This window comes from Geotrypetes seraphini, chromosome 18 (genome assembly GCF_902459505.1).
Source record: "Geotrypetes seraphini chromosome 18, aGeoSer1.1, whole genome shotgun sequence".
In the NCBI taxonomy this organism is placed as follows: Eukaryota; Metazoa; Chordata; class Amphibia; order Gymnophiona; family Dermophiidae; genus Geotrypetes; species Geotrypetes seraphini.
The window spans coordinates 25,853,707-25,875,437 of record NC_047101.1 but is presented as its reverse complement, the minus strand read 5'-3'; the positions used below and the strand labels follow the sequence as shown (position 1 = coordinate 25,875,437).

The following is a 21,731-nucleotide window of genomic DNA, read 5'->3' as shown; positions in this document are numbered from 1 at the left end:
AAATTCTACTGTATATTATTCAAAGCATTAAACGGCTCCGCCCCCCCTATCTAAACAACCGCCTAAACCAGATCCTCACCTCAAGACAAAGAAGAACTCCAAACCCTTTTGCCTTCCCTCCACTCAAGGGCACTCAGCGCAAAAAGATGTTTGATAACCTTCTGGCGACGCAAGCAGCAATCTTAACCACTCCATCTCCAACCTGTTGACGGCAACGGGCGACTTCAAAACTTTTTGAAAAGAAATCAAAACTCTACTTTTAAAAAAAATTATCCAGATATTTTAACCCAACCCTTCCCCCTCCTCCTAGATAAATTCTCCTCCAAAACCTCCACTTAAATAATCTCTTCCTCCCCAAAACACCAACCAAGTATTCAGATCCCTGAAATGTAACGTAATCTTATTTGTACTCTAACTGTAATCTATTTGTTATATCACACAGTAACGTACAGTCAATTTAATATCCAATTTGCAAGTTCTTCCGGAATTAATCCAGCTACCTCTACTCCCTTGTAACCAAAAAAAAAAAACAACAAAAAAACCAAAACTGTTGTAACTTCACTGGAAATGTCCAGCTAGCTCTTTTGTAATCCGCCTTGAACTGCAAGGTATAGACGGAATAGAAGTCCCTAATGTAATGTAATTGCATTGTCCTTTGATGCCGACCAAGCAGCGACGACCACCTTTACGGCTTGCCTCAACATCAAGGTGTGCATCCTGATTGAGGTCACTCTCTCCGAGGCAAGCCATGGCACCGATGGTACTGGCAGGTAACCAGAGGTACTGGTGCTTTCCTTACGTGAAAAGTTTGATGCGCTTTTCCAAGCGGAGTTGGGTGATGCTTTCAAATTGCTTATTTCTGTATCGATTCCCTCAGTACTCACTACCCATGATCATCGCAAATAAGTCCTTTTGATATCCCTTGACCTAACAGCAGCCTTTAACACGATTGATCATGCCATTCTTCTTAACCGTTTTCAAAGCAGCGGAGTCTATGGCTGTGTACTACACTGGTTGTCTTCTATCTCACAGATCGAAATATCTGTTCCAAGTTCACAAAAATTCAGTCCCGCAGGGCTCTATATTATCCTTCCTACTTTTCAATATTTTTTTAGCCCCTTTACTAACCCTGTTAGAAAAAGAAAAAATCACTCTATAGACCTGTTCAAAGAGTAAAGTTGTTTGAATGATGTAACTCAGTTCACCAAAACTTGCTCAGAATCAAGGAGGGGAAAACTGGGGCAAGCCCCAGAAAAACCACCTCACAGCCCAATCATCGCATGAAGGGTAAACAGAAACATTATATCATTCCATGTATGCTTTGTGTGTTATAAAAAATGTTGACATTGAGCACTATAATGACTAGGTTGTTTTTTAGTCAAAGAACTAAGCAAACTTAACTTGCAGCTTGCGGGTTCCGACGTGCACGTTTCGATCCTGCCTTTACTAACCCTGGCACAATCTATTGGCTTCCCCGTCTACGCTTACGCTGACGACGTCCAACTTCTGCATCCCATCAACCCAACACTATCGGATGAAATCCAGGAAATAAAAACACCAAATTGGACAAAATCAGTACTTAGTTAAACCACAGCAAACTCTCACAGAACATTACGAAATCAAAAGGTATTCTTTTTGGGTCTTCTGATAACAAAAACCTAAACGGAACAATATGCATAAATTCTTGCCTCTTATAGATCAAAACCAAGATCAAATTAGTGCTGAATACTTGGAGGCTTTAGATTATGATGAGCCTCCTAAAGAACTTCTCAGATTATCTTTGCATGATATTCTTAGAGATTCTTCACAAGAATTGGGAAACGCCTCTTACCATTACAGTGGCTCCTAGAAAATTAGTCTCTGTATAAGATCATTACTTCACCAGGTTTTGACAAATCACAGCTTCAGCACCAGTCAGTGGTGGAGCCAACTTTGAAAAAACCTACTCCATCAAGTCTATGCCACTAGGGCGTGAAGGGCACACTATGGACAAATTTGGATGTTGCCTGTACCAAAATTCCATGTTGGCCAACAGAGTACTCAATTACAATTTCTATATCAAGGACCTGGTTTGAAAATTGTCTTCTTATGATAAGATGCATTCTTTCTCTACAACTGCAGGAATTTCATCATATATTTTGCACCCTTACTTTAGCTAGAAGATATATGGCGATCGGCTTAAGATGCCTTTGAAATCTCATCCAGAGCCTCAGCTATGAAAGTGGCCAAGAGATGTCTTGCATGACTAAGAGTCTCAGTTATAGTTATTAATCTTCAGGACAGATTACCATATATTCTCAAATATAAGTCGATCTAAATATAATCAAGACCCCCCCATTCCCCTCCCCCAAAGAAAAGGAGGAAAAATTATTGACTCGAATATGACAGGGGCTTAATATTCAAGTGCTATGCTTGCCAGGATCTGCATCCAGTGTCCCCTCTCTCACACCCTCCTCTGCCAGGTTCTGCACTCAGCTCCCCTCCCTGTCTGGTTCTGCACCCTGTCCCTCTTCCCTCCCTACCAGGCTCTGCACCCTTTCCCACCTTCCTGCCCTGTATCTTGTCCACCCTATAGTGATAGGCTGGGACAGGAGGGATCCCTCTCATCTTCTGTCCCAGCCAATTCTAAAAACATTTTACCCCCCTCTTACTTTTTTTTGCCTTTACAAATCTCTGTTGGTGCAATGTTGTAGGGGCAGGAGCGAGCTTTCTGATCTCTTGCCCCGCACTGATCTCCTCTCTTTCTGGATTGTCTGCCTCAGATCTTGCAGCCAGCGGTGCATCCGGTACGCAGGAGCGAGCTTTTTGAGCTCCTGCCCAGCCCTGTGCCGCTCCCTGAATGGCTACTGCCAGTTCTTGCGGGACTCTCAAGAACTAGCTGCAGCCATTCAGGGAGCGACACAAGGCAGGGCAGGAGCTCAAAAAGCTCGCTCCTGCATGCCAGGTACCCTACTGGCCGCAAGATCTGAGGTAGCCATCCAAAAATCTCATCCTATATTAGAGTATATAGGATAGCTAACGTTATCCCAGGACAAGCAGGTATTCTCACTAATGGGTGACGTGATCCAACGGAGCTCCGATGCGGATGCCTCACAAGCAGTCTTGCTTGAAGAAACTCAAAGTTTTGAGTCGCCTGCACTGCGCATGCGCGAGTGCCTTCCCGCCCAGACTAGGGCGCGTCTCCTCAGTTCTTACTTTTCCACAGAGCCGAGAAATCCGTCTTCGACTCTCTGCGCGAAGTTTTATTCACTTGTGCCTTCTAAGTCCGCGGTTTTGGTTTTATTTGATCTTAATCGCAGATTTTCATCGTGTTTTGTTGTTTAAAAAAAAAAAAATTTTCTTCATTCTGTTCGACCGGGCAGGCCGATCTTGCAGCGGAGCTTTTTCAGCCAGTGTCCCAGCCCATCACCGGTTTTAAAAAGTGTGCCAAGTGCCAGCACGCGATTTCGCTAACGGACCCTCATCGACGCTGTGTTCGATGTCTCGGGCCTGAACATCTTCCGAAATCATGCCGGCCTTGCTCCACATTCACCGCACGTGCTTTCAAGCGCTGTTGCGTCTTGTGGGAATCGCTGTTCATGGAGTCCTCGACGGAGCAGTCGTCCTCGAAGGGACCTTCGCCTTAGACATTATCCGCAGCTCCCTAGCCTCCCACCTCTGCGGCGCCAAGTCTCATCAAGCCCACCTCGTTTGTTCCGGCTCAGACTCTGGCACCCGCTGTGATGCCTTCCTTGGTCTCTTCAGGTCAGGTAGCACAGCAGCCCATCCCTCCAGTAGTGTTAAAAGTGCCCAAGGCCTCGAAGCGCAAGGCCAGTGCAGGTGGTCCCATTGCTGATGCAGATCCATCCTTGCCAGCCTCTTTCCAGACCATACTAGAGAAGCAATTCATCAAGCTCTTCACCACTATGGGGCCCAAGCTTCTCTCCCAAATCCAGCCTGGGCATGGGGAGGCCTCCCGCGAGGTCGAGCCGCCTCCAGTGCCTCAGCGGGGAACACACTCAACAGGGAGCAGAGTCTGCGAGTGTCTGGTCTGGCAACAATGCATGCATTGCAAGGAGCAGAGTCTTTGCCCATGCCTCCATTGGAACCGATTCACTCGATGCAAGGAGCAGAGTCTTTGCGAGTGCCTCCGTTGGAACTGATCACCCCGACGGGGTTCGAGCCTCTACGGCAACCACCCCTGCTTCGATCGACCACTTCCAGCCCCATCCACTACCTGGGGGCCTCAGTGAAGACTTAATCGCCTCGGCCATCAAGGCCGACCTCTCGATACAGCCCTACAGCCCGCATCATCGATCGAGGCACTCGTCCAGGCAGGCCTCGCCTCATCAGAAGCAGCCCTACCTGGAGTATTCTCCACCGGCTTCTACCCCTCCACTGATGCTGGAGCTCGAGGACACGCTGGGATCTCTCTCACCATCTCGATCCCTGTCCCCATTGGATCCGGAGGCCTCGACCTCATCGAGCCCCTGCTTTAGCTGACCAGCTGTCCTTCTCCTCGTTCCTTCGGCAGATGGCGGCTGATATGGACATCCCCCTGGACACGGGGTTCAAGTTTTCGAAGGAATACCTGGAGACTATGTGCCTCCCTCAACCACTTGCTGAGTTCCTCAAGCTTCCCTTACACCAGCTACTGGACCAGACCTTTGCGCGATGCCTCGAGACACCTTATTCCATCCCCACTGTACCGGGTAAGTTGGACACCAGGTACCGCACTGTCCATCGTAAAGGATTTGACGGTGCCCAGCTCTCCCACCAATCCCTTTTAGTGGAGTTATCACTGAAGCGGTCCCACCCCTCCCAGGTCTACGCTACCGTCCCGCCTGGAAGAGAGGGAAAGACCATGGACCGGTTCGGCAGGAGGATTTACCAGAACTCCATGATGGCTTCGAGAGTTCTGAATTACAACTTCCATTCCACAACATATTTGGAGTTCCTTTTGTCCGTACTCCAGAAGTTCATGTAGATCCTGGGGCACAGTTCGAGTACCCCAGCTCCGGCTACAGCTGATGCAGTCCTCCTATGACGCCTTTGAGCTCTTGGCTCGGGCTGCAGCATGTTCGTTGGCTATGCGACGGCTGGCGTGGCTGAGGACCATCGACATGGGCCCCAACCTCCAGGACAGGCTTGCCAATGTTCCATGCGCTGGCACCGACCTCTTTGAGTCCATCGAGGCGGCAACCAAGAAGCTCTCGGACCATGAGAAGTCCTTCAGTCCATCCTGCATCCAAAGCCCAGGCCTGCTCCTCCTCGTCAATCACGCCCACCGTTGATATACCAGTGGCGTTACCCACCTAAACAGGCTTCCCCCATCAGACAGCCTGTGAAGCAACAGCATCCTCAGAAACATCAGCAAAAGCCTCAACCATCTGCTGTTCCTATGGCCCCTCAGCCCTTTTGACTGTCTCATAGAGGGCATAACTTCAGTTGTTCTACCTTTTTCAGTCACTCCACCTATCGGAGGTCGTCTCCCATAATTTTTTCCACCGATGGACGACTATCGCCACCGACCTCTGGGTCCTCTCCATCGTCAAGGAGGGATACTCTCTACAGTTCCGCCAAGTTCCTCCGGAACATCCTCCAAGAGAGTATCCTTCCAACTTGACCCAGACCGCCCTTCTTCTTCAGGAAGCCCAGGCCTTATTGCAGCCCGGGGCTGTCGAACCGGTCCCTCGTGACCAACAGAACAAGGTGTTTTACTCCCGGTACTTCCTTGTTCCGAAGAAGACGGGTGATCTACGGCCCATTTTGGACCTCAGGGTGCTCAACAAATTCCTGGTCAAAGAAAAATTTTGCATGTTAACCCTGGCATCCCTGTATCCCCTAATCGAGCAGAACGACTGGTTATGCTCTCTAGATCTGAAGGAGGTCTACACTCACATTCCCATTCATCCAGCCTCTCAATACCTCAGATTCTGGGTGGGACATCTTCATTTTCAATACCGAGTGCTCCCTTTCGGCCTGGCCTCATCGCCCAGAGTCTTCACCAAATGCCTGGTGGTGGTGGCCACAGCACTCAGGAACCACGGTCTTCAGGTGTTTCTCTACCTGGACGACTGGCTCATCAAGGATTCCTCATTTCAGGGAGCCCTCATCGCAACCCAGAAGACGATTTGGTTGCTGCAGCACCTGGGATTCGAGATAAACTTCCCAAAATCCCACTTACAGCCCTCCCAGACTCTACCCTTCATCGGGGCTGTTCTGGATACTACCCAACTCGGATCGTTCCTCCCTCCTCCACGCATGGATGCTATCCTTCACCTCTACTATTCAGTGTCATCTCGCCCGTCCAGCTCGGCGAGACAAATGATGGTCCTGCTAGGCCACATGGCCTCTACAGTTCACGTAATTCCGTTTGCCAGACTTCACCTCAGGATTCCTCAATGGACCCTGGCATCTCAGTGGTCCCAGACGTCCGACCCTCTGACTCAACACATCCAGGTCACTCCTGCTCTGCAACAGTCTATTCGCTGGTGGATGCTATCCTCCAATCTCTCCAGAGGTTTGTTATTCCAAACCCCTCACCATCAGAAAGTCCTCACGACCGACTCGTCAACTTGTGCTTGGGGGGCTTATCTGGACGGCCTCCGCACCCAGGGTTACTGGACCAGCACGGACCGCCAGGGCCACATCAATCTCCTGGAACTCAGGGCGATCTTCAACGCTCTCCATGCCTTTCAAAGTCTCCTTTGCGACCAGATTGTCCTCATTCGCACAGACAACCAGCTCGCCATGTACTATGTCAACAAACAGGGAGGCACAGGATCGGCCTCCCTTTGCCAGGAAGCTCTGAGGGTGTGGGACTGGGCGATTCGCAACAACACCTTCCTCAGAGCAGTCTACATTTAGGGGGCGGACAATGCCTTAGCGGACAGCTTGAGTCATCTCCTGCAACCTCACGAGTGGACTCTCAACTCCACACCCCTTCATCACATCTTCTCTATTTGGGGAACGCCTCAGATAGATCTCTTTGCAGCCCCCCACAACTTCAAACTGCCTCAGTTCTGCTCCAGGATCTACACTCCTCATTGCCTCGAGGCAGATGCATTCCTTCTGGACTGGACGAATCTCTTTCCATATGCGTTTCCTCCTTTTCCTCTCATCCAAAAGACTCTGGTTAAACTGAAGTCAGACCATGCCACCATGATCCTGATTGCTCCACGGTGGCCCAGACAACCTTGGTACTCCCTTCTACTTCAACTCAGCACCAGGGAGCCGTACCTTCTACCAGTCTTTCCCTCGCTACTTACACAGCATCAGGGATCTCTGCTTCATCCCAACCTGCAGTCCCTACACCTGACAGCTTGGTTCCTCTCAACGTAACCCCTCTACAATTTTCCCAACCCGTGAGGGATGTCCTGGAAGCTTCAAGGAAGCCTGCTTCTAGACAATGCTACCACCAAAAATGAACTAAATTCTCTGTTTGGTGTGTTTCTCAGCATCAGGAGCCTCAACACTCCTCTTTGCCTTCGGTTTTGGACTACCTTTTGCACTTGTCTCAGTCTGGCCTCAAGTCCTCTGCAAGGGAAACCCCTCTCTGCCCATCCTGTGGTTTCCAGATTCATGAAAGGACTTTTCCATGTCAATCCTCCTCTCAAACCACCTCCAGTAGTTTGGGACCTCAATGTTGTTCTTTCACAACTTATGAAGCCTCCATTTGAACCTCTTCACAAGGCTCACCTGAAGTATCTCACTTGGAAAGTGGTGTTTCTCATTGGACTCACTTCTGCTCTACGGGTCAGTGAGCTTCAAGCCTTGGTTGTGGACCCACCTTTCACAGTATTCCATCATGACAAGATGGTTCTCCGCACTCATCCGAAATTCCTTCCTAAAGTTGTCTCGGAATTTCATCTTAACCAATCCATCGTTCTTCCGGTGTTCTTCCCAAAGCCACATTCTCACCCCGGAGAATCTGCCCTTCATACTCTGGACTGGAAGCGTGCTTTGGCTTTCTACCTAAACTGCTCCAAACCTCACAGAACTGCTCCCCAACTTTTCATCTCCTTCGATCCGAACAAGTTGGGACGCCCTTTATCTAAGCGCATCATCTCCAACTGGATGGTGGCTTGCATCTCATTCTGCTATGCCCAGGCTGGATTGCCCCTTGACAGTAAAATCACAGCCCATAAGGTCAGAGCTATGGCAGCTTCTGTAGCTTTCCTCAGATCGACACCGATTGAGGAGATTTGTAAAGCTGCCACTTGGTCCTCGGTTCATACCTTCACTTCTCACTATTGTCTGGATACTTTCTCCAGACGGGATGGACAGTTTGGCCAAACAGCATTGCAAAATTTATTCTCCTAAGTTGCCAACTCTCCCACCATCCCATTATGGTTAGCTTGGAGGTCACCCATTAGTGAGAATACCTGCCTGCTTGTCCTGGGATGAAGCAATGTTACTTACCTTAACAGTTGTTATCCAGGGACAGCAGGCAGCTATTCTCACGTCCCACCCACCTCCCCTGGGTTGGCTTCTCTGCTAGCTATCTGAACTGAGGAGACGCGCCCTGGTCTGGACGGGAAGGCACTCGCGCATGTGCGGTGCGGGCGAGTCGAAACTTCGAGTTTCTTCAAGCAAGACTGCTTGTGAGGTGTCCGTATCGGGGCTCCGTTGGATCACGTCACCCATTAGTGAGAATAGCTGCTTGCTGTCCCTGGATAACAACTGTTACGGTAAGTAATATTGCTTTCTCTGCTTAGGAGATGAGCTATTTGGTGACTACACAAAAGCTCACTGACCATGAGAAACTTTGGAATGCTTTGGTTAAAGCCTAAGCCTAAATCTTTTAAGCCTTCTTCATATCAAAGGCGTTTTTCTTCAAAACCAGCTGCTGCTCCTTGACTGCAGCAGAAAAAGCAACAGCGTCCTCGGAAAGCAGCAGCAGCGTCCTCAATCAGCAGCTCCTTCAAAGCTTGCTCAGTCATTTTGATAAGCTGTTAGAGAGCATAGCTGCTGTTCCTCTTTCCCAGCCTCTGCCTCAACCAATTGAAGGTCAGCTCCAATTGTATTGTCACCATTGGAAATTAATAACTACAGACCTCTGGGTTTGAATAGTCATTTGAGAGGGATACTCTCTTCACATTGTCACTATGCCTTCAGATAATCCTCTAAGAGAGTCCTCTTTCAACCTTCAACAAATTTCCCTTCTTCAAGAGAGAAAATGTCTTCTCAATGCCATAGAAGATATTCCATATCTCCAGAGGAATCGTGGAATATATTCTCAGTATTTCCTGGTTTCAAAGAAGACGAGCGGTCTACGTCTAGTCTTAGACCTCAGGGGCCTTAACAAGTTTTTAGTGAAGGAAAAGTTTTGCATGTTGTCCAGAGCATCAAGTTCAGTCCTGTGCACGTTGTTCCACTTTTCAAAAGCGCACCATTAAAAGCCACATTGTTCAACAAGAAAAGTTGTTCGGTGTCGGCATAGAGGGAGATTCGGCCGCAGAAATTCATATTCGGTGTCTGCTGTGGCCCTGTTCTCTATTGTGTCCAGCTAGGAAGGAAAAAGGAAATGTCATCCAGGCCGGAGGCAGCAGAAAAAAGCCTGCAGGGCTGCAGCAGTGATGAATATTAATTGCTGCTGCCACTGGTGACACTTTCCAAACATCAAGAAATTCTAAAATCTGAAATGTCTCTGGTCCCGAGCATTTTGGATAAAAGATTGTGAACCTTTATTAGGGACTGAATTGGATATAAGTTCAAGAACAGGCCTGGCCAGTGTCTTTCTCCTGGAGCTGGGTAATTTTGTAGCTCTGCAGCAGTGGGCTGAGACTCAAAGAAGCTGAGCAACTCATTTCCACTCTCCATTTCCTCGGGTATAAATCAGGTTCCAAGTATGAACTGCCTGAAAGAGGGTGATTTAAGGGCCATGTTTCCAAGATATAAATTGACCGCATTTCCCCACATATAGACCGCCCCTCTGCATAGGCCGCACCCATGTATAGGCCATAGAAAAGGATGACCTATGTTTAAAAACTGGAAGATAAACTGCCCCATTGTATTAGCCGCGGCTTATCTTCCAGTATCTCCCCTGCTTTTTTTAATCATGCCTTTTTGAGGTTAATTTGATCCCAAATTAATTCACTGTTAGAAAATCATGTTGCCCTATCCTATGATACTATTTTATTTGGTACATCAATGAGATTAAAGAGTCAAATTTCAGCAAATAACAATAAACTTTTGCTAATGCTGACGGGGGTTGCGATTCAGCATATTACTAGAAATTGGAAGGATTATACTAAACTTAATTATACCTTTTGGTGGAATTCAGTTTGTCATATTTATAAAATGGAGAGAGTGCTTGCTATACAGCAAGGAAATTATAACACTTTTAAAAAGATTTGGGGGCCATTGATTACATATTCTAATGATTAGACACTTTAAACACCTTTTTATTATATAAGAATATAATTAGTGTGGGATAGGGATATATGATGTTTTATTTGGTTGATTCCTAATGGAAGGGATGGTGAGGGAGGGTTTCTTTTTTTATGCTTTTGATAATAATATATAAGAATGTCAAGTGATTTGTAAGAATTATCTGATTGAATATTATACACTTGTTGTAAAATATGAAAATGAATAAAGTTAAAAATAAATAAATAAATAAAATCATCTCCCTCCCCCGGTACCTCCTTTAAAAACCCCTTGTGGGACGGTGCACGGCCCAAATCTCCAGCAGTGCAGGGTAGCCATGATCTCTTCGGCATCTGGCCTGCCCCCCACACCGCCTACTGAATGGCTGATGTCGGCTCTCATGAGAACTGATGGCCACTCAGTGGGCAATGCAGGGGCAGGCTGGATGCCGAAGAGATCGCGGCTGCCCTGCACTGCGGGAGATTCGAGCCGTGCGCCATCTAGTGAGGGGCTCCAAAAAAGGTACCGGGGATGGGGGGGATGGTTTAAAATTGATACATATGCCGCCCCATTTAACTAGACTGCATCCTATACACAGGTTTGTAAAACTCATGTATAGGTTGCAGCCTATACATATAGGGAAATATGGTATAAAGGTTCACAAATGTGAAAAGCAAGTGGCCAGAAATGTAATGCCAGTAGCAGATTGTAAAAATATCTTGTTTAATCTTAGCAGAAGGTCTGAAAAGCAACCTCTGCTTAATAGTATACATGTTGTGGTCTTTTAATGTTTTAGGCATTTGTTGAGATGGAGAAGCGTGAAGATGCTATGGCTATGGTTGCTCACTGTGAAAAGAAACCACTCTGGTTTCAGGGCAAATCTGTGCAAGTGGACATATCGGAGAAATATAAGAAGCTGGTCCCAAGGGTATGTATTTTATGGAGTACTAAGAGAAGAGGAGGTAGTGTTGATTTGCCATGTTAGTCCTCTTTAAAAATTAATAAATAGAAATATAGCAAAGAACTTAATATTTTTATTTTTTTTTTATTTATAAGTTTAATACATTCATAATATCAGAAGATATCAAAGAAAAAAAGGGATACAATACAAAGTTTTAACCAGACAATACAAAAAGAATCAATCCTTTACAAGCCCACAAGATGGGGAGACATATTTGTATTCTAACTAACTTAATTTTAAGGAAAACAAAGAAATGGGTTGAATTCTAAATGAACCCAGATCATTCCCTACTAAAATTAGGACTCTAACTTCCTACCAAATTTCTCATCAAATGAATAAAGCAAAATAAAGAATAAAATAAAAAATAAAGTAGTATCTCACTTCTGTTCACGAGCTAATAAAAATTGCTGCAATTGAATGGGATCCCAGAAAACAAATTTGGTGTCTTGTAACTTTACCAAACATTTACAAGGAAACTTTAAATAAAAAGAAGCTTCAAGTGCTAATACCCTGGCTCTCAATTTCAGAAATTCTTTTCTCCTAAGCTGGGTAGCTCTTGAGACATCGGGAAAAATACTAACCGAGTCTCCACAAAACTTGGTAAGTCTATTTTTAAAATAAAGTTTCATCAACAACATTTTGTCTGCCTCACTCATATATATTAGTATCATTGTGGACCGAGTCTGGATAACATCTTGAGAATCTTCCAAAAACTCTGTCAGATTAACCTCATCTGTTACCAGATGGTCCACTTCCTGAACAGTTTTCTTTTTCTTTTGGGGAATATGATAACAATTATTTATTGGAAAGCTATCTGCATTGGGTAATCCCAGTATTTCTTTAAAGTATTTTCTCAATAATATTTCTGGTGATAATAAATGAGTCACTGGGAAATTAACCAAGCGGAGATTCTTTCCCCGATGCGTATTTTCTAACATTTCCATTTTTAAATGTAGTGACGTAGAATCTTTAACATTAGAAAGTGAAACAGCATGTAATGTTTTAGTTTGAGTTTCAATCCCATCTAGTCTTTTTTCCAAGCAACTTAAGTTGGAATCCACATTCTCAAACTTTTGAACCACAGAATGTGAGAAATCCGATGATTGTTTCATTGATTCTCTGAGAAACCCTTTAACTCTAGAAATACCTAGCCATAAATCTTTAAGAGTAATATCTTGTTTTTCCACTGATTGTGATTGTTCATCTACTACACTTGTAAACTCAAGTGGTTTAGGTAAATCAATAAAAACCAATTTATTTATTTGAGTAGATGATGCAACAGAATCAGTGGAAATAGTGGGGGTTATATTCCCACTAGCACCAGATATTGGATGAAGAGGGGGTGTCCTTTCGAGGGGACTCAACGATGCTCCTGATATGGGAGAATTCAAATCGAGTAAATCTTGTGCTGGAGTCTCTAAAGAAAATGTCAAGTGTCTGTCCATAGGACCTAAAACAGTAGGTGTTGCTTTTAGGTTTAACTTTCCTTTTGCCCATAATCATCAATTAACTTATACGACCTGATTTCAGCTCCACGTTGCTCCAAGGGACGTGACCTGCCCCTTAGGGCACGCCCCTTCGGCCACGCCCTGCAGCCGCAACTGCGGAAACAGGCAACAATTTATGGGAAAAACAAAAGCACGGAGGACGGAGTGACATCAGGGGTCTGTCTTCCAAGATTGCCTGACCGATTTTCAAAGTGCACTGCCAGCAAACGGGGGCTATTCGGGGCAGCGTGAGTAGTCCTCCGGCATCCAAACAGCAGCACAAATCACTCCTGGTCCCTCTGCGGCAGCAGGCAACAATTTATGGAAAAAACAAAGGCACGGAGGATGGATCCAGTGACATCAGGGGTCCGTCTTCCAAGATTGCCTGACCGATTTTCAAAGTGCACTGCCAGCAAACAGGGGATATTCGGGGCAGCGTGAGTAGTCCTCTGGCGTCCAAACAGCAGCACAAATCACTCCCCCGAACTTAATATATTTTTGACTAGATTTTTGAAGGCAGGAAGGAAAAGAGGACCCAAAGTTTAACATAGTAGATGACGGCAGATAAAGACCCGAATGGTCCATCCAGTCTGCCCAACCTGATTCAATTAAAAAAATTTTTTTTTTTAATTTTTCTTCTTAGCTATTTCTGGGCAAGAATCCAAAGCTTTACCCGGTACTGTGCTTGGGTTCCAACTGCCAAAATCTCTGTTAAGACTTACTCCAGCCCATCTACACCCTCCCAGCCATTGAAGCCCTCCCCTGCCCATCCTTCACCAAACGGCCATACACCGACACAGACCGTGCAAGTCTGCCCAGTAACTGGCCTAGTTCAATATTTAATATTTTCTGATTCTAAATCTTCTGTGTTCATCCCACGCAGACTATAAGTCTTACCCTTATTCCTATGAAGGGAAAGAGGAAATAAGATTTAAAAGAGGAAAGAGAAGGGTTTATTTTTTTGTGCTTTTTTATATTTTTTTTTAGTAAGAAACAGGGAGGAGAAGAGAAATTAAGCAGATATAATGCTGAAAACCAGTGAAACGAGCAGAATATGAAATGCTGAGTAACTTAGCTTTTAGAAGTTCACAGGGCAGCCTTGTTCACAGCAATGTCCCAAAGATAATGCAATTAACATTAGAAGTAAAACAGAGCCCCTCCCTTCTCCACCTAATCAGCAGAAAACAATGGCTGAATACTAGTAAGACAGAAATATAGGCTCTATACCAGTTTGACAGGAAAGATACAGAATTCATACAAACTCACAAGATTCACAAAATAGGGGAGAAAGGCAAAATTAATCATGAGTATGAGGAAAGACTAAAAAGGTTAGGGCTCTTCAGCTTGGGGAGATATGATTCAAGTCTACAAAATCCTGAGTGGATGGAGTAGAACGGATACAAATGGATAGATTTTTTAGTCCGTCAAAAATTACAAATGCTAGGGGACACTTATGAATTTTCAGGGAAATGCTTTTAAACTAATATGAGGAAATTTTTTTTTCTCTCAGAGAATAGTTAAGCTCTGGAATGCAAGAGCAGATAGCATAGCTAGTTTTAAGAAAGGTTTGGACAATTTCCTGGAGGAAAAGACCATAGTCTGTTATTGAGAGAGACATGGAGGAAGCCACTGTTTGCCCTGGATCGGTAGCATGGAATATTGCTACTCCTTGGATTTTGGCCAGGTACTAGTGACCTGGATTGGCCACCATGAGTGGGCTACTGGGTTTGATGGACCATTGGTCTGACCCAGTAAGGCTGCTATTGGGTTATGTGAGTTGCCATACTGGGACAGATGTCCATCAAGTCCATTATCCTATTTCCAACAGTGACCATCCCACAAGTAACTGTCAAGATCCCAAAGAATAAAACAGTGGATTTCCTCAAGTCCATCTTAATAATGGATTTCCCTCTGTGTAATTCCCTCAACCTCTCCCCCTCTCCAGTTATCCTTACTCTTCAAAGCCTCAAGCATGTCAACTGCTTCCCAAACTGTATATATACTGAAACTGCACTATCTCCAATTTGTACATCTCTCCAAATTGTAAATCTACTGGAATAGCCCAATCTTCCTTGCTGTATCCCATTCCCAAAACTGTAATTCACCAATCTTCTTGTAATTTCTCCTGGAAATGTCCAGATGTCTCTTTTGTAATCCGCCCAGAATTGCAAGGTACGGGCGGAATAGAAGTCAGTAATGTAATGTAATGAACTTGTTTCTGTTTGAGGGGAAAAAAGCAAATACGGAGTCTTTCTGCCATGTGTCAATAGACAAAGTAGAGGTGGGGAGTGCATTCGGCAAAGTTCCTGCTTCTAGTGGTAAAACATGGTAGAACTCTACAAACATGGTTTTCTTTAGCAACTCTCCAGACCAGTATAGGTTAATCTTACAAGCGGGTTATATCTCATCATGACCAGCAGATGGAGACTCAGACAAAACTTTTGAATAGTACATATCATGTGACTCCTCCCTAATTACTTTAGTCTTCTCTCAGTCTCCAGTAGGTGTGGTGAGCTGTACCCATCTCCTTTGGTAGGGCTGTTGGAATTTGTTTAGGAATTTTTGTCCCCTTTTAGGTGCCGGATTAAGCTGTTTGGGGTCCATCCGACCTTGGGGGTGTCAAACCTGGTGGGTCTCGTGCGGGGACCCTCCCCATCATTTTTTTAGAGGTGCCTCAATGGTAAGCCTTACCCCCCTGGTGGTAAGGCATACTGTTTAGAGAGCCAAGTGGAGTCTTTACTGTGAAAAAAATCCTGAGGCAGTGCCGATCTGAAGGGTATACTGTAAATTGCTGTATTTTTCAACTCAACAGCACTTTTCTTTCAGCTAGGTCGCGTATGGAGTAATTGAGCACTTCTCGGGGGGAGAAGTGCACAATTTAGTCCAGACATGAGGCATTTGCGGCCGGCCTGAAAACAGCTGTTCGAGCTGGTGGGTTGGAAGAGCCTCGTCGGCAGCGGGTGCCAGCATCCAGGGCTCCCCGCCGCTAGTGCCTCGTGAGTCAGCAGAGCTTTGCAGGGAAGCCCAATCTTTTCCTACCGCCCACGGAGGGATTTTCTCAGCCGCTGCTGGTGCAGCTGGGGATTTCCTGTCAGTTGTTTTCCAGATGTTTTGGACTAGTTAGTTCAAACTCTGATGGACTCTAAAGTGCCCTGCCTGCCTGAAGACAGGGCTTGCCAGACTGTTCGGGAGGCACTGCTCAGGGGAGTCTACAAGATTTCCGCAGGTAGAAACATAGAAGATGACGGCAGATAAGGGCCATAGCCCATCAGGTCTGCCCACTCTACAGACCCACCCCCAAGTCTACTATCCTAGGGATCCCACTCCTGGTGACAGGTTCCCTTGGCTTAACCCTCTAAGGGATCCCACATGGACATCCCATTTGCTCTTAAATTCTTGCACGCTGTTTGCCTCGATCACCTGCACCGGCAGCTTGTTCCAAGGATCAACCACTCTCTCGGTGAAGAAATATTTCCTGGTGTCGCTATGAAATTTCCCGCCCCTGAGTTTGAGCGGATGCCCTCTTGTGGCTGAGGGTCCTTTGAGAAAGAGAATCTCTTCTTCCATCTCGATACGGCCGGTAATATACTTAAATGTCTCGATCATGTCTCCTCTCTCCCTACGTTCCTCAAGTGAGTACAGCCGTAAATTTTTCAGCCTTTTTTCATACGATAGATCCTTGAGCCCCGAGACCATCCTGGTGGCCATCCGTTGCACCGACTCTACTCTCAGCACATATTTTCGGTAGTGTGGCCTCCAGAATTGCACACAGTATTCCAAATGAGGCCTCACCATGGTTCTGTATAATGGCATTATGACTTCAGGCTTCCGGCTGACGAAACTCCTGCGGATGCAACCTAACAACTGTCTTGCCTTAGATGAAGCCTTCTCCACATGATCAGCAGTTTTCATGTCTGCGCTGATGATCACTCCCAAGTCTCGTTCTGTTGAAGTTCTAGCTAAGGTCTCACCATTCAAGGTGTAAGTTCTACACGGATTTCTGCTGCCGAGGTGCATGATCTTGCATTTCTTAGCATTGAAGCCCAGCTGCCAGGTCGAGGACCAAAGCTCCAACAAATGTAGGTCCTGTGTCATACTATCAGGTGAATTGCCATCTCTCACTATATTGCATAGTTTGGCGTCGTCAGCGAATAACGTTACCTTACCTTGAAGCCCCTGAGTTAGGTCACCTATGAATATGTTGAAAAGGGGCGGGCCCAAGACTGAGCCCTGCGGTACTCCACTGGTCACCTCCGATGTTTTAGAGAGGGTACCGTTAACTACCACCCTCTGAAGTCTGCCACTCAGCCAGTCATTGACCCATGTAGTTAGTGTTTCTCCCAGCCCCATTGATTTCATCTTTGCTCAACAGCCTGCGATGTGGGACACTATCGAAAGCTTTGCTGAAGTCTAGGTATACGACGTCCACGGATTCTCCCAAGTCTAACTGTTTTGTTACCCAGTCAAAGAAGCTGATGAGATTGGATTGGCAGGACCTACCCTTGGTGAATCCGTGTTGACTGGGATCCCGTAGATTCTCCTCATCCAAGATTGCGTCTAATTTATGTTTGATTAGTGTTTCCATGAGTTTGCATACTATTGATGTGAGACTCATAAGAACATAAGCAATGCCTCCACTGGGTTAGACCCGAAGTCCATCGTGCCCAGCAGTCCGCTCACGCGGCGGCCTAACAGGTCCAGGACCTGTGCAGTAGCCCTCTGTCTATACCCCTCTATCCCTTTTTCCAGCAGGAAATTGTCCAATCCTTTCTTGAACTCCAGTACCGTACCCTGTCCTATTACGTCCTCTGGAAGCGCATTCCAGGTGTCCACCACATGCTGGGTAAAGAAAAACTTCCTAGCATTCGTTTTGAATCTGTCTCCTTCCAACTTTTCCGAATGCCCTCTTGTTCTTTTATGTTTTGAAAGCTTGAAAAATCTGTCCCTCTCTACTCTCTCTATGCCCTTCATGATCTTGTAGGTCTCTATCATGTCTCCTCTGAGTCTCCGCTTTTCCAGGGAGAAGAGCCCCAGTCTCTCCAATCTTTCAGTGTATGAAAGGTTTTCCATGCCCTTAATCATTTGTGTCTCTCTCCTCTGGACCCTCTCAAGTATTGCCATATCCTTCTTAAGGTACGGTGACCAATACTGAACACAGTACTCCAGGTGCAGGCGCACCATTGCCCAATACAACGGCAGGATGACTTCTCTCGTTCTGGTCGTAATACCCTTCTTAATAATACCCAACATTCTGTTTGCCTTCTTCGCGGCTGCTGCGCATTGTGCTGTTGACTTCATTGTTGTGTCCACTAGTACACCCAAATCTCTTTCAAGGTTACTTCCCTCTAATACTAATCCCCCCATTTGGTAGCTGAACATCGGGTTCTTTCTCCCTATATGCATGACCTTGCATTTCCCTACATTGAAGTCTGCCATTTATTCGCCCACTCCTCCAGTTTGTTTAGGTCCCTTTGTAGGTCCTCACACTCTTCCGCATTTCTAACCCTTCTACAGAGTTTAATGTCATCTGCAAATTTGATAACTTCACACTTCGTCCCCGTTTCCAGGTTATTAATAAATACATTGAACAGCAGTGGTCCGAGTACAGACCCCTGCGGAACTCCGCTCGTGACCTTCCTCCAGCCTGAGTAGTGACCCTTCACTCCAACCCTCTGCCTTCTGCCTGCCAACCAGTGTTTGACCCATCTGTGCACGTCCTCTTCCACCCCGTGGTTCCACAGCTTCCTAAGTAGCTGCTCATGGGGTACCTTGTCAAAGGCCTTTTTGAAGTCGAGGTAAATGATGTCTACGGGTTCCCCTTTGTCCAACTGACTGTTTACCCCCTCAAAGAAGTGCAGTAAGTTTGTTTGGCACGATCTTCACTTGCAGAAGCCATGTTGGCTCGCTTTCATCAGCCTATTTTTTTCGATGTGCTCACAGATGCTGTCCTTTATCAGTGCTTCTACCATCTTGCCCAGAACCGGTCAACTTATCGGCCTATAATTTCCCGGGTCTCCTCTTGACTTCTTTTTAAAGATAGGTGTAACATTTGCTATCTTCCAGTCCTCTTGGATCTCTCCAGTTTTCAAGGATAGGTTGCAAACTCACCGGTCTGTAGTTTGCAGCCTCTGCCCTGCAACCCTTTTTGTGCAGTGAAACGACATTAGCTGTTTTCCAGTCTATGGGGACTCTCCCCGAACTTAGGGAGAGATTGAAGAGTCCTGATAGCAGTTCTGCCAGGACATCACGCAGCTCACTGAGCACCCTGGGGTGTAGATTGTCTGGTCCCATGGCTTTGTTCACCTTGAGTTCGTAGTAGACGTCGCCAGGTGTGAACTCGAAATTCTGAAACGGGTCTTCCACACTGGGCCTTGCCTGCAACTGCGGACCGTGCCCCAGTGCCTCGCAGGTGAAGACCGAGCAAAAGTATTCATTCAGTAGTTCTGCTTTATCGGAATCTGATTCTGCGCAGTTCCCATCTGGTTTTCTAAGGCGTACTATCCCGTCTGTGTTCTTTTTCCTATCACTAATATACCTGAAGAAGGATTTGTCCCCTTTCTTCATGTTCTTTGCCAGAATCTCTTCCACTCGAAGTTTGGCCTCCCTGACTGCCGTTTTGACCGCTGCAGACCTCGCCCTATGTTCTAGTTTAGCTTCCCTAGTCTCCGCTCGTTTGTAGGAAATAAATGCTTTTTTCTTCTCCTTGACGAGGTGCAAGATTTCTGCAGAGTACCCTTGGGGTTTATTGTTTCTCTGCCGTTTGTGTACTGATTTAATTTAGAGGCTTGTTGCTTCATGTGTAGTAGATTTCAGGGATGACCACATAGCTTGACACATCATCGGTCGTAGCTTGGTTCTGCAGTGTCCGGTGGACGAAATCTCCCATGCGTTAGAAGTCAGTGCCTCGGAAGTTGAGTACACTCCTCTTCAACATATTCATTGGGGATCTAACTCAAGGGCTTCAAGGCAAGGTAACCTTATTCGCTGATGACGCCAAACTATGCAATATAATAAACGGCTATAATCTACAGGATGCTATGGAGCAAGACCTGCGTACTTTAGAAAAATGGTCCTTGATCTGGCAGCTGGGCTTCAACGCCAAGAAATGTAAGGTCATGCATCTCGGTAACGGAAATCCTTGCAGAACCTACACCCTGAATGGAGAAACTTTAACAAGGACTACGGAAGAACGAGACTTGGGAGTAATCATCAGTGCTGACATGAAAGCAGCCACTCAAGTGGAGAAGGCTTCATCTAAAGCACGGCAGATGATAGGTTGTATCAAGAGAAGCTTCGTCAACAGGAAACCTGAAGTCATGATGCCATTGTACAGAGCCATGGTGAGACCTCATCTGGAATACTGTGTGCAATTCTGGAGGCCACATTACCGTAAGGATGTGCTCAGAATTGAATCGGTTCAGCGGATGGCCACCAGGTTGGTCTCGGGGCTAAAGGATCTCCCGTACGAAGAAAGATTGAGCAAATTGCAGCTCTACACTCTCGAAGAGCGTAGGGAGAAGGGAGACATGATTGAGACTTAAGTACATCACGGGACGGGTCGAGGTGGAAGAGGATATCTTTCTTCTCAAGGGACCCTCGACCACAAGAGGACATCCGCTCAAACTCAAGGGAGGGAAGTTTCGTGGAGACGCCAGGAAGTACTTCTTCACGGAGAGAGTGATTGAGCATTGGAACAAGCTTCCAGTACAGGTGGTCGAGGCACGCAGCATCCCAGACTTCAAGAAGAAATGGGATACCTATGTGGGATCCCTACGAGGTCATGCCAAGGGATAGGGTCACTAGGACTTGAATGAGCGTGTCAGTAGAATGACAGTATAATTATTGTACTTTAGGGGTCAGTAGACTTAAGAGGGTGGGTAAATGGTGTGGGCAGACTTGATGGGCTATGGCCCTTATCTGCCGTCATCTTTCTATGTTTCTACTTTTGTTTTCGTGTTTGATCTAGGGAAACCTTCTGTCTGGCACTGTTAGCGTTCCACTCCTTCTTGATGGGCAAGTTGGTCCAGATTCTATCAGACAATGCCGTGGCAGTGGCCGATGTCAATCGTCGGGGGCATCAAGAGCTCTCGGGTGGCGCAGGAGGCGGCTCTGTTCATGGGCAGGGTCTCATCTTCAGGTCATCTCGACCTCCCACATAACCAGAGTGGAGAATGTTCAAGCGGACTTCCTCAGTCGTCACATGCTAGCTCCTGAAGAGTGGTGTCTAAGCCACATGACCTTTCAGTTGATAGTGCAGTCTTGTGGTCAGCTCCTCATGGACCTGATGATCTCGAGTGTCAGCACCAAAACACCCCGCTTCTTCAGTCGTTGCAGTGACGGTCAGTCCAAGAGCCTGTATGTTCTGGTTCAACCATGGCCAATGAATGGGCTGTTGTATGTATTACCTCCGTGGCCATTAGTGGGCAGAGTTCTACTCTGCATGGTTAGTCACCTAGGCCTGATGGTTCTGGTAGCTCTGGATTGGTCCCAACGTCTGTGGTATGCGGATCTGGTTTTGCTTCTAGTGTCAGATCCTCTGCCTCTTTCGCCCGATCTTCTGACTCAGGGCCCCATTCCCCTGTTCAATCTGGATCCCTTTTTTTGTCTTACAGCTTGGCTCTTGAAAGGAAATGCCTAGGTAGGAAGGGGTGTTTAGATAAAGTGATCTCCTCTCTCTTAGGGTCCCGCAGACTTTCCACTTTTCAGGCTTATGTGCGGGTTTGCCGTATATTTGAGGAATGGTGTACGGCGCTGGGAGTGGTCTCCTCTCGCGCTTCCCTGCCTAACATCTTAGAGTTCTTGCAGGATGACCTGGACAGGGGCCTGGCTTGGACTTCTCTCCGGGTTCAACTTGCGGCCCTGTCAGCCTTTGTGGGTTATTACAAGGTCAGCTTCTGACTGACATTCCTGATGTCGTTCGCTTCTTGCGG

At 46.4% G+C, this 21,731-nt stretch overlaps 1 protein-coding gene across 4 annotated transcripts in view; it reads left to right on the top strand.

Moving 5' to 3' along the window:
* The window catches only part of MATR3 (matrin 3), a 260,631-nt gene that overhangs the window by 172,004 nt on the left and 66,896 nt on the right, over positions 1-21,731 (top strand). For all 4 annotated transcript variants that reach the window (XM_033926968.1, XM_033926969.1, XM_033926970.1 and 1 more), the window contains exon 11: positions 11,150-11,281. In XM_033926968.1, the coding sequence (XP_033782859.1) occupies positions 11,150-11,281 (132 nt within the window). The remainder of the gene's footprint in view (positions 1-11,149; positions 11,282-21,731) is intronic.